Here is a 13,361-nt window from a genome sequence, read left to right as displayed (position 1 = left end):
ACACCGAACTCCAGCAGCTCCTCGAGAATGGCTCTTCCCTTCAACGTCAAAAAGTTACCATCCCTGGGTGAACGGACGCTCTGAACTGTGACATATCAACAGGACGAGTGAGATCATACGTCGCTTCTTTGCATCGCCAAAGCCTCTTCAACCAGTTACACAACCTCAGTCATCCTGGCGTCCGAGCTTCTACACGCCTCGTGACTGACCGGTACACGTGGCCCTCAAGGCAACGGGACTGCCGCACCTGGGCACGGACATGCATTCAATGCCAGCGCGCCAAAATCACCCGGCACGTCACGTCACCACTCGGAAAATTCCCCCTCCCGACGGAACGGTTCCAGCACGTTCACATCGACATCAATGGCCCCCTCCCACCAGCAGGCCCTTACCGCTATTGCCTTACCGCCATCGATCGTTACACTCGTTGGCCCGAGGTGTGGCCGCTCGAAAGGATCACCGCAGAAGACGGCGCATCAGCCTTCTTTTCCGGCTGGGTTTCACGCTTCGGCACTCCTCGTCGAGTCACCACCGATCAAGGAAGGCAATTCGAATCTCAACTCTACAGGCTCCTCGGGCTCTCCACCAGGTTCGAGCGTTCATCGACAACTAGCTACCACCCTTGCGCCAACGAGATGATTGAACAATTTCACCAGCAGTTCAAGGCAGCCATCATGTGCCACCCTCACTCCACCTGGCTCGAAGCTCTCCCCGCCGTCGCTCTCGGTCTGCGCGCAACTTTCAAGCCAGTCATTCAAGCCACGCCCACCGAACTCGTCTACGGGGAGCCGCTTCGCCTACCTGGAGAACTCCTCTCCACTCCGACCTCTGATGTAACCAGCTCGAACCCTGCAGACTACATCGCTCGACTCCGTCACACAATGGGCGCGCTGTGCCCCTCACCAGCGGCTCGCCACACCAAGCCGAACCCGTTCGAGCTTAAGGACCTGGCAACATGCTCACATGCCTTCCTCCGCGACGACACCGTACGCACACCTTTCCAGCCGTCTTACTCCGGACCTTACAAAGTCATCGGTCGTGACGACAAAACATTCACCATGCAAATCAGTGGAAAGGATGTACGTGTTTCCATCGACCACCTAAAGCCATCATACATCCTTTCCCAGGAGCCTACCAACGCCCGCACGCCTCCCGTAATTCGCTGACAACAGCCTGCAACGCCTAGGCTTGCACCCAACACCACCCCCCTTGGACTCCAGGTGCGTGTACCCAAACCTCTTCAACCCTGACGGCTCCTATCTGCGGGGGGTGGGGGGTGGGGGGGGCTAAACGGGTCGGCGCCACTTCTGCGCCTGCGCGTCACGGCGATGCCTTCAAACACGGACGCCATCGATAAGAACACTCTCGCCCGAAATAAGCAAGAAAACTGTGTCTGGCCCCGATTCAGGGGCAGTCATTGTAGAACCTTCCGTGCGGAAACATTAAAGTTATGTTAACCCATATATATATATATATATATATATATATATATATATATATATATATATATATATATATATTGAATGAACTCGCAGATAGCACATTTGAAAAGGAAGTTGTCTTTACTAACGTTTCGGCCGTGGCACGGCCTTCGTCAGAGTAAGTAGGTATGATACAATGCAGCCGCTTTTATAGGCTCACGTGATGAACTCTCGGTACAGCAGCTAGGACAATCAAATTGAAAAAATTGGTAATTTGTCAGAACCTTGTGTTGACATGACTGACATGTGACAGGTCCATGATTATAAAAGTTTCAAATTTCCTTGCGCATCAACACGTGGGCACAGCATGGTTAGCATGACATGTAAAAGAGCTCTGAAGTAAAGAAACCACGGTTGACTAATATACAATTTAATATACACTAAAATATTTTACTAATCTAAGAATTCGTGTTGTTATAGTGCGAGGGAGCTAAGCTTTCCTACGTTTTCATTGATACCTGAACGAATGGTGTTAAATTTGTGGATCAAGAAGGATTCCCTCACTTCCCTATCGTGATTTGCCTTGAAACCGGACTGAATAATAGTGGGCCTAGTTTTGTCAAAACCGTGGCCAGGCATACTGACGTGCTTCGACAGTGGTATATTAAGGAGGCTTACGGCATGTGCACGGTGATTATTAAAACAAATTTTTAAACGTCTCTGTTTGACCTATGGATTGAGCTTTGCATGTTGAACACTCGAGAAGATAGATGACATTGATACTATCACATGTGTAGTTCCCATTTATCTTTAAAGAAAAGCTGGACGATGTACTTAAAACTGTTTTAGATGTCGTCATGCTAAATTTCCGGAGCCCTCCACTACGGCGTCTCTCATAATCATATAGTGGTTTTGGGACGTTAAACCCCACATATCAATCAATCATGTCGTCATGTGCGCGCACACTTTGCAACGTGGTTTGTTGCAGGGATGAGAGTCTTCATGATGTGAACATGTGGTTTTAGTTAAGGTTAGTAAATCACGAAGGTTCCGCGATCGTCAGTAGACCGCGCGTGGTTGTTCTGTAAAGATTCCTTTGAGCCGCTCGCTCTGTATTAAAATGTCGAGATGTTTCTTTAAAATATGGTTCACATTTGGAGCTGAGGCCGCGTGTGACAAAATTAGATTAGTCCGCGAACAATCTTTGGGTCTTTTGTTAGTACTCAGCAGGTCTGAATGGTCGAGCTCTTCTACACGTTTGATGGCGTCTGTGATTATGCTGGCCGGATAGCTCTGTTTTTCGAGCGCGCTCCGAAGTTTCTCGCAGTGGCGGGAAAATTCGCTGCTATCAGAGCATATTTTTTTTTAAAACGGACTGCTTGGCTGTAGGGAATACTAGTTTTATTGTGTTTCACGTGACAACTACTAAAGTGAAGGTATTGCTGCCTATCCGTGGGTTTCCTGTAAAGATTAGTTATCAGCTTCCCGTTACGTAGAGTGACCATGACATCAAAGAAGCTTATGTTCACAGGTGAATACGAGTGCGAAAAAGAAATCACCGGATGAGCGTTGTTAAGATCTGCTATGAAAGAAAGATGTTGCGATTCACTAAAATGCCAGATTAGAAAAATGTCGTCAATGAACCGCTTATAGTAAAATGGCTTATATTCACAATTTGCAAGAGGTTTTCAAGGAGCCCCATAACTATGTTTGCGTAGTTTGGTTCGATTCTTGTGGCCATAGATGTACCGCTAACTTGAACATAATGTGTCCCATCAAATTCGAAATTGTTAAGTTCGAGAATGAGCTTAAGCAACATAGCTAGCGTAGATGCGTAAACTGGTTTGTCGGCGTCGCAATCGTTGTACGCGCAGATAACTGCCTCGATGCCATCAGAGTGAGGGATATTAGTGTATAGTGACGTGACATCTAACGTAACGAGAAACGAATTTTGAGGAACCTGTAGGTCAACAATATCTGTTAGAAAGTGATTGGTATCTTTAATGTAAGAAGAAAATCTGGACGGAATGGTGTTGATGAGGCTATCTACATAACGGGAAAGGCTCCCAGTCACTGTTCCAATTCCAGAAATTATTGGTCTACCGGGATTATCTTTCTTATGAATTTTGGGAAGAAGGTAAAACCTGCCAGCTACTGGGCTCAACGGTATTAGGGATTTCAGAGTGCCATAGCTGATTTATTTGTCATTAAAGAGCGCTGTCAAACTATCACGGACAATATCATTGAACTCGTTTGTTAGGTCATGATCTTACCGCTGGTATATATATTGTAAGGACGAGAAATAAGACACAACGCCTTTGCTGCAGGCCGGCTGTTCTTATTCTGCTTCGTCTTTCTCCTCTTCCTTCCTAGCATGCGAGTCTGTGCCAGAGAGAGTTCCAGTTTCGGTTTTCGTCATTACACTCGGCCATGACTGCTAGCGCGCAAAGGGCAATTTTCTCTGGAGGGCGGCACTGGGAGAGCCGTGGTAGTCTGTCATGTGCACGCCTCGAGCTGTCCTGTGGAACTGTCCTGTACTCTGGTGGACGACCCTGGCTGTGTCGAGGTGGTCGCTGCAGGTCGCGTCCGCGCGGCAAGTTAATGTAGTCACCTGGAGAATGTAAACCCAGCAGGTGATACTGGCTGGTGCGGAGTGATCGCATTGGTGGCGGACCATCGCGATGACTACCCCTTCGCTGCTTGGATGACATTGCAGGGACACCAGTATGCAGTACTGCGGCCCACACTGAGCGGGGACGCCTGCGTTGTTCAGAGCGAGGGAAGGTACGATGGGCTATATCGATAGATATCAGCGACATCGCTGTGTAGACTTTGCGCGTAGACTTGCGACGCAAGTCGTGCTCTAGCGTCTTCGCTGATGCACTGCTGGTCGAAGTGGAGGTTTTTGCCAATCCGTCACGTGCGTTCATGTCGACATGGCCAGTTGCCTCGCCATCCGGAGCAACCGTGAACTGCACCGGAATGACTTCGATGGCATCCTCCTCAGGTGGAGTAGGCACTTGTGGCTCGTTAGGGGAGACGGCATTTGGCAAGTTACGAGCGTCCACGCACTCGGCCAATGACGGCAAAGGTGGCAGGGGATGGTGCGGCTCCTTACTATGGGTCAAAGGTAATTGTGTGTCAGGTGTCGACGCGGAGTCAGAGATCTGCCCGGAGGAGTACACCGTCCAGCTTGTCTCGATGATTGCCGCAGGGTACTCTGGGAAGCTGTCCGGGGAGGGGGCACGCGGCACAGCTGTAGGGGGGCGCGGCGCCTCGTGAGGTTGATCTCCGAGGTAGGGCAGGTTGGCAGAGGGTGCAGCTGCCTCGTCGTTGTGCTTCTCAATAGCCCCTTGCTCGGTAGTGGCGAGGGTAGAATGAGAGGTAGCAGTGAGGTCAGACTCAATTCTTCCAAACGCAGCAATGAGCTTGGCGCTCCAGTCCGCCCAGGACTGCTGCCGCACGCCTTCGTACCTGTGCCACGCAGCAGCAGGATTTTGAAGGCGGTCTAAGGCCACGCACCACTTCTGATTGTCGCTCCATCCCTTGCGAGCTCCGAGAGCATTGATGGTAGCCACCCAATCGACGGCATCGTCCTGGAAGCCGCGAAACTCGGGTAGCTCGGAGGCAGCCGGTGGTGGTGTCACGGCAGGCGAAGCTCCAGAAAATAGCGACGCCACACAGCCAAGTTGGTGTGAAAGAGCCGCGAGAGTATACTGGAGCTTGCTGCGGCTCTCGGGGGAAGTTGTTGAATGGTCTTGCGAGGCGGCCGCGGCCAACGCCTCATCGATAATGTGAAGTCCCGGCAAGGCAGCAGGGAATATCGCAGAACTCGACGCTGTCAGGGCGCCGACCTCGAGGCGGAGTCGCGCAATGGTGCGCGAAAGCTCGGTGGCACTCTCGGGCGGCCCACATGCGGAGCCAGTGGGGACGTGTTCCCCGATCAGCGTACTCACTGCTGTGGTACCCTCGGCCGAGGGAGCTTGAACAGCACCCCTGAGCGGCTGAGGTGCCGATGAAGCACTGAGCAGGACGTTGTCGCAGTGGGAAGCGTGAACGGCATTCCCGGTCAACGACAGGCCATGTACTGTCGTGGTGGGGCCGGGGCAAGCCTGCCCAGGAGCCATCGAGAAGGCCTGGACGCCGTCCCCGAATGGCGGCACAGGTGCTCCCGGCTGCAGGAGGGCTGTCGGCTCCATGATCGAGGAAGCGTGAACAGCGTTTTTACGATGAGAGAACCACGCTGCCGATGATCCACGAGGGTACGGACAGGTGGCTTGTGCCGCAGGGTTCACTTGTGGACCTGTGCTCACGGCACAATCCGTGGCGAAGGACGCGTAGACGGTGTCCCTTTTCATGAAGAAATACCGGTGATGGGTATACTAGAGCCGCCGAGGAGGCCTTGGCGCCATCCCCGAACGGTGGTGTCAGTGGCGGCAGGTGAACAGCTGCCGAGGAGGGCTTGACGCCGTCCTCAAGCGACGCTTACCGCGGCTGCACGTCGGCGGGCGTTCTGGATGACGAAGCCGGGACGTAAGCCGTTTTCTTCGTCGACTGCGCCATTGTAAGGACGAGAAATAAGACACAACGCCTTTGCTGCAGGCCGGCTGTTCTTATTCTGCTTCGTCTTTCTCCTCTTCCTTCCTAGCATGCGAGTCTGTGCCAGAGAGAGTTCCAGTTTCGGTTTTCGTCATTACAATATATATATATATATATATATATATTACAGATTGCACGTCCTGACGGGAGTCCCGTCTTTTTGAAGGCGTGATAAAATTTACACATATTCGTGTCTTCTTATAGCTTCTCGAGACAGGAGCGAGAAGGGAAGGGGACAGAAGACAGATATTAACTACAACAAAATCAAAAAAGAAGAAAAGGAGGTGGAAACATTACAAAAAAACAAGAGTGACACAACGGGATCAGGAAGGGAAAGGAGCTTGACAGAGTAATTTGACAATAAACGAGAAGTGCCATCTTTGTCAACAATACCTCTCAAGAAGCCACCCCTTTCCCGGAATGGACATTGTGCCCACCGTTTCTGTATTTCACCCTCCCGTGTAATCCCCTGGCGGCTTGCCCTCCTTTGAAAATTACGACAAAATGGTGGGGAGAGATTAAGCACTTCAAGTGCATGTTGGTAACATCGGAAGATATGAAAGAGCCGGTAAATGTGGCGCCGCCATCAATAATCATTATATGCATTGGCTTTGGTCAGTGAAGGAAATGAAGAATCAAAGAAAGAAAAAAAGAGAAAAAAGAAAAATGATAATTAGGGGGGGGGGGGGCTGTACGACATCGGGGACCACTGATCTGTGCGTTCAGGCTGTGCTTGAAGCGGCAAATAGTTTCTCTATAGATGTATTCGCAAAGAGCTTTGTTAGGCGGTAACATTGTTGTTGTAATGGGAGGGCTAGGGGCAGTTTACTGATTAGAGAAGAGCGTTTGCGTCTTTTAGTGATCGTAACGCTGACAGAGTGCATGGGTGTTCATTTATTCTGTTTTTATCGTCTTGAATTTGTAGACAAAGTAACATTCCCGTTGTTCCCGTTCTCTGATTGTTCTCAAAGTGCTTCCCAATAGTGTAACCCTGATGTCATCAAAGCTGCGGTCTTTTATTGTACTGTGTATTGAAAGTGGAAGACCTGGCAGGGAATGTACATGTGCCCTATGGTTGTTGAATCTGATTCTAAATGGAGTGTTTGTCTGGCCCACGTATTGCATGTTACATATACCACATTCCCGAAGGTCTATGACGTCATCCGAGTCACAGTTCAGTGCACCCCTTATCGTATGCTTAAAATCCGAGTGGGTGCTTTCCACCACTGTCGTTGTCTGCATGTGTTTGCATACCTTGCATCAGCTTTTTCCGCAAGGGCGACATCCCGTTTGAGGTTTCACGCCTATCTTTGAATTTATCAAATTATCTTTTATACATTTCGGCCGCCTGTATACAACACGAGCAGGAGAAGAGAAAATTTTGGATAGCCGCATGCGCTGTTGCAATATGTTAAAGTGTTTTCTAAGCACCGTGTTTATGTTCGGTTGGTTGCTCGTGAAAGTTAATAGCAAATTTTTGTTACGGTGCTGGTCGGTATCTTTTTGGTGGTGTAGAAGTGTCTGGCGGTCCAGATTTTCCGCTTTTTTGATGGCGTCTTCAACGATAGCTGGCGGGCATTCCTGATGAAGGAGTACTTCGCGCATATGTGTGCTGTTTTTTTTTTTTGGTATTCCTCGGTGCGGGAGCCGATTCGTCGGAATCTGTGTGCCTGGGAATAGGGAATGCTGGTTTTGCAGTGTCGCGGGCGGCAGTCTTTCAAGTGCGGGTATTGTTGCCTGTCCGTAGGTTTTCTATATACGCTAGCTACTAACGTACCATCGTTCATTCGAATAAGTATATCAAGGAAGCTTAGTTTGGTGTTAGAGTAGGAGTGTGTAAAATAAATGTTGGGGTGCACTTTGTCAAGCTTGTTTTCCGAATGTAGTCAAATCATGAATATATCGTCTAGGTAACGTTTATAGATTGAAGGTCTGATATCACAAGATGAAAGAAATTTGAACTCCATATGGTGCATGAATATGTTAGCGTAGTTTGGGGACATTCTTGTACCCATTGCCGTGCCGTTGATTTAAATGTAGTACTCATTGTTAAATTCAAAGCTGTTCAATTCGAGTACAAGTCTCGTTAAAATTTCAATTACTTTTTTGCTTGGATATGTATTGGGGTTGTGGGTGCTATATGATTCAACAAGCGCCCTTATACCATCGTCATGTGGGATATTTCTGTAGAGTGAATGAACATCCAATGTTAAGAGGAATGCACCTTCTGGTATTTTTACGTCTGATATTTCCCGAAAGAAATGGTTTGTGTCACGCAAGAAGTGCTCATGTGTGGGCGGTATGTCTGTGGATAAAGAGTCAATATAACTGGAAATGGGTTCCGTTAACGCTCCCGTGCCGAATATAATGGGTGTGCCAGGGTTTCTCTCTTTATGAGTCTTTGGCAGCATGTGAAAACGACCAGGCACAGAATGTATCGTAGTAAGTGCCTTTTGAAGCTTTCAATCAAAGGCGCCTTCACGTTTGAGATCCTCTAGTGTTGTTACAATAATCTTTTTGTGTTCGGTGGTAGGGTTCGAGTCGAGGTGTGTGTAGAATTGTTTGACATTTAGTTGTCGCCTGTTTTCCTCGATGTAGTCCGATCTATTCAGAACAACAATCGCGCCCTCCTTTGTCTGCTGGCTTATAGACGCGATCTTTGCGGTCGCTGAACGCGAGTAGTGCCTCTCTTTCTTTGATATGTCTTTCATACTTGGTCTCTACATCTTGTACGCATGTATGACATCTTTCAGAACCGCGTCTATATAGATCCAGATGTTGATGTACGTTGGCGTCTGGGGTCCATTGCCGTCCTATCACCTCATGAAATAGTCGGTTGTTTTTTCGGGGTTTATCGAATAAATATTCCTCCAATCGTAAGTTTCGTGCGAAGTCGTCTAGGTCTTTCAGAAGCGCGAATTCATCGTACTTCTCATTGCCAGGGTAGATTGTAAGTCCGCATGATAGTACACTCAGTTCCTTGTTGCTATTTTTTTTATCAGAAAGATTATTACAATTCGGTTCTTAGGGGTGTGGTGGCAAGTCTTTCTGAATGTGAGGTGGCTTGGTATTTTTCATGTAAGCAGCAGTGGGTATAGCTTGTGGTGAGACATTGTCCAGCACAAATTTCTTTCTCTTAACTTTTTCAGTTTCCACCGTTGTTTTTTTTTCGTGCTCAAATACGGCGAGCTATATAGCCTCCCACTCTGAAAGAGGAAAGTTATTTTTTATATACCACTCTCACTCTGTCAGTGCGTTCAGAGTCTTTCTACAGTGTCCAATGGTGACCTTAGTTAGCTCCTGTGTGGCGTGATAGAGAATTTTGTTCCGCTGTGTCATTCGACAAAGGCGAAAGGAAACAGTGAAACGAAATTTGCACAGGAATTACTTGACACAAATTCACAAAAATTCTCACACCTTTTACTGACAAAGCAAAACAAAGGTTTACAGATGAACGGCACTTTGGATAACGCACGCCGCTGTTTGCTGTCAAGTGTGCCTTTTTCCTTGATTTTTGTTTTAGCTTGTGCTACAACAATGTTCAATATACCCTTATTACCAACAAAGCCATTTAGGCGCGCTAGTTTCCGACCTGCACCAAATAGACCACAACGTAGATACAGCAGACGACTGTGATTCACTAGTGCTTATGCATTCCTTACACGCGCTTTCTCTATGACGCTCCTTCTCTATCAAAGAAATTCACATTAATATTTCTCCTTTATTTGATGCTTGCCGCAACCTAATATGACTACACAGGACGTCATCACGGTACCGGTAAAAATGATTTATTTAATTATTTATTGATTGGGTTTGCGGAACAAAATCGGAATGTCACGAAGAACGCTGTTAGCGGAAAACCCCTGATTATTCCGACCAGCTGAGCTAATCTTTTTAAAATAGCCTAAATGAAATCACATGTGCTCTCCTTTATTTGTGGCCCACCACAATTACCGGGAGTAAAACACCTGTTCTGAAGGCTATTGATGTCACCACAAGGTGGCGACCATAGATGACAACCAAGCGAGTCACACATAACTTTAACGACGTTATTTCGAGTGCACTTTCAAATGGTAGCTTGATTCTAGTGTGTAGGAGTACCTCACACATCGGATCGAGAAGTGAAGTTATCAGCTAAGGCGTGACTCAGAGCACCGTTCAATGAATGGTGGAGATCAAGCGTGTGACCGAACATGTGGAGGATGGCTGACTATACGTTCTCAAAGCGGTGAATTGCCGTTCTTGATAGGTAGGCGAAGGACCACGATATTTGGCATCTCTAGTTCACTGTTTTCCGAACGATTCCACATTCTTCATTTTCCTTATTGTCAGAAAATAAGTGAAACAATGTCCTCATAAAGCAGGAGCTCATTCGATCGCATTGTATCTTACGAGATCCAAGGTCAATTTTACTTCACTGTCCATGCAGAGTTCACGAAGTGTGGGTGCATGGTCGATTCGGGAAAGTTCGAGAATTCGGGCAAATGGCTTTTATTTGAGTCAGCAGGGTCGTATTACCTTTTATTCTGGGATTTATTCAACAGCTAACCTGTGTGAGTGGTCTACGAACGGCGACCACCAAGCAGCCCAACTACGGGCAAGCTCCTACTCTGTAGTCGCGTGACTACCAAAAACGCTACTGCTTGCTTGCTTGTTTGGTGTCCTCGTCATCGTGTGCTTTTTTGGGCTACAATCTTTTGGCTTAATTCGATCTGCTGTTAAACTCATCAGTTTGATTTTACGTACCCTGTTGCGAGGAATATCACGTCCGCGCCGGCGTAGAGGGTGTTATTGTGCCAGGTCAATATCGCGCCCAGTTTTTCCAGAGTCTCTGATGCATTCAACGTATTCTCCTTCGTAATGGTATTATTAACTATGTTGTCCTAGTGAAAACGATAAGAAGCGAACTGGTTAGTTGCATTCAGGAAGTGTAGTTAAGCATAATGCTCACCTGAAGTTTTGATGATCCCACAAGTGTGAGTAGTATTTTAGGATCTGTATGTAGCTTGAAAAACTCTTGGGCCTAAGACAGAGTTCAGATTGTTAGAAATTATCTTCTTTGCTCAGCAAGTATGCGGCGCCAGCAGTATTAGACAAGGAGCCCTGCTAGTGGCACCAATAGCAGTGTCAATGATAACGGACAGACAAATAGTGATTCATATGTGGATTTCAACGTTCTAAGACCATCATATGATAATGAGAGTCGCCGCAGTAGAGGGCTCTGGTGATTTCGATCACCTGGGGTTCTTTAACGAGCAGCTAAATATGAGCACACAGCCAACAGCATTTTGGCCTCCATCAAAAATGCAGCCGCCGCAGCTAGGATTCCATCCCGCGACCTGTGTGTAACCAGCCGAGTACCTTAACCGCTAGATCATGATGGCGGGGCAATAGACAAATATGCCAAAGAAAGGATAAAGAATGATATTACAAGTACTTGTATTATAATTTTGAAGAAAAGTGGACAAAAAGACAACTTGCCGTGGGCAGAGGCTAAACCTGCGACCTTAGAATAACGCGTCTAATGCTCTACGAACGGCGCAACCACGCCGGCTATCCCCATGTCCACTTTAGAGGGTATGTATGTGCATTTTAAACGCGGGAGCTTCAGTCAGCACCACCCGTTGCCATTCCCGTGAATGTGGAACACTCAGTTTTTGCCCGTAGGCATCCCGTAGCACGTCATAATATTACGAGCTCGCAGCTTACCAATAAACCTTCGCACACCACCTGAAGTCAATAAGTCTATCAAAACGACACGCTCACTGTGAATTCAAAAAAGAAAGATAAATTTAAACGTTCGTTTTCTCTGTTAGACCCATTATAATGAGAACTGGCCGACAAATATGCCAACGAAAGTAAAGCGGTGTTCTTAGAAATAAATGTGACGTAATTGTAAATATCAAAAAGTGCACTAAAAGAGAACTTGCCGTGGGCAGGCACTGAACTTATGGCCTGCATCCCCTATACTTTCCTTACCATATTTGTCTTTCATTTCTCATTATATTGTGTCCAACAAAAAAAATAGTCATTCGATGATACCTCTCTTTCCTAATGGCAGTGTCAGCAAGAGGATGATACGACCAAAGGTATTGCGCAGAAGCTGATTACGTAAACTCCTAACCTTGTTTTAGTGATTGCAATTTTTAGCCTAGAATGGTGAGTACGGACCTTGAAATATCATAAAATATATATTGCCCTTGTTGAGAATGCATGAATAAATTAGCGCGAGCACAACACAAGAATACATTTCCCCTTGAACTTCTGTACATACAGTTTTGCAGGTTACATATTATTCGCTGGTACAAATCATTGGCTACACCTCTTATTCATCAGAACACCTAGAGCTCGGCTTGAATATGGAGGTTACTCGTGAGTGGTGGAGGTGTGTACAAGTATTATAGTAGTAGCTTTTCATGAACTCAACAAAATCTTGTTACACAGAAGAATAATATCACGAGCGAGCATGACGCCCAAGATGGGCAGAGACAGTGCAATGCAGTCGCGCTTGCTATTGTTCGCGGGATCGTCCACTATGAAGCGACTTACAGAAACCCTTCTTTTGTCGCAATAAGAGAAGCGCATTTCAAATGTATGGCATAGTGACGAAATGAACACAGGGAGATCGCACACTTTTTGCCGTTGTCGTCTCCCACCACATGATAAAGATATGCTAAATAATGCACCCAGTTTGAGACTTTCTCAAGATAACTATCGAGTGGGAGAGAGAAGGTACCAAAAGGTTGCGCTGCCCTGCACTTCCACGAGCACCTTCTCAGCCCAGTAGCTTCACGCTTCACTTCGGAGCGGGTGTGCGTTGATGCATATTAAGAACAAAATGGCGGGACGTCTCATGCGAATAGAGCCATGCTGCATGATTTGCTGTACTTAAAAAAAGACACCAATATAAAGCGGGGGTAGAATCCTTCAAGACCCTGATAAAGTTTCTCAACCATCCATCGAACCAACTGCTGCCGCACGTTTACGTGTTATACAAACGTTGAACTTTACACTAGGCAGTTGATTACCAGACCAGAGAGGCCACCATTCGCTTGGAAATATGGTGGTGCCCATAAAAAAGGTGGTATCGATCGGTATAACGCGGAAGTAAAATGTGTCCTTCAAGTAGTAGCTGAACACTTAGTGTATATTGATATGCCAAAGTATGCACAATGTCTTTAGATGTTCGGCACCTAATAGCACCGTTTAACATGGATGCACCCATGTGGACGTTTGAGCATAATACACTGCTCTCCCGACAACTAATAGTTATCATCAATGCTTAAAGAAACTCTTGTGGTGATGATCGCTTATGACAGCTGTAGAAGTTGACGGTTAGAG

At 47.0% G+C, this 13,361-nt stretch overlaps 1 protein-coding gene across 3 annotated transcripts in view; it reads right to left on the bottom strand.

Moving 5' to 3' along the window:
• LOC142785383 (uncharacterized) overlaps nt 1–13,361 on the bottom strand; it is a 255,405-nt gene that overhangs the window by 114,757 nt on the left and 127,287 nt on the right. For all 3 annotated transcript variants that reach the window (XM_075883863.1, XM_075883864.1, XM_075883862.1), the window contains 2 exons: nt 10,972–11,043; nt 10,767–10,903 (listed from right to left, as the gene is read on the bottom strand). In XM_075883863.1, the coding sequence (XP_075739978.1) occupies nt 10,767–10,903; nt 10,972–11,043 (209 nt within the window). The remainder of the gene's footprint in view (nt 1–10,766; nt 10,904–10,971; nt 11,044–13,361) is intronic.

Source organism: Rhipicephalus microplus, unplaced genomic scaffold (assembly GCF_043290135.1).
Source record: "Rhipicephalus microplus isolate Deutch F79 unplaced genomic scaffold, USDA_Rmic scaffold_21, whole genome shotgun sequence".
Classification (NCBI taxonomy): Eukaryota; Metazoa; Arthropoda; class Arachnida; order Ixodida; family Ixodidae; genus Rhipicephalus; species Rhipicephalus microplus.
The sequence above is the reverse complement of the archived record's forward strand: the minus strand, read 5'-3'. Positions and strand labels throughout refer to the sequence as shown.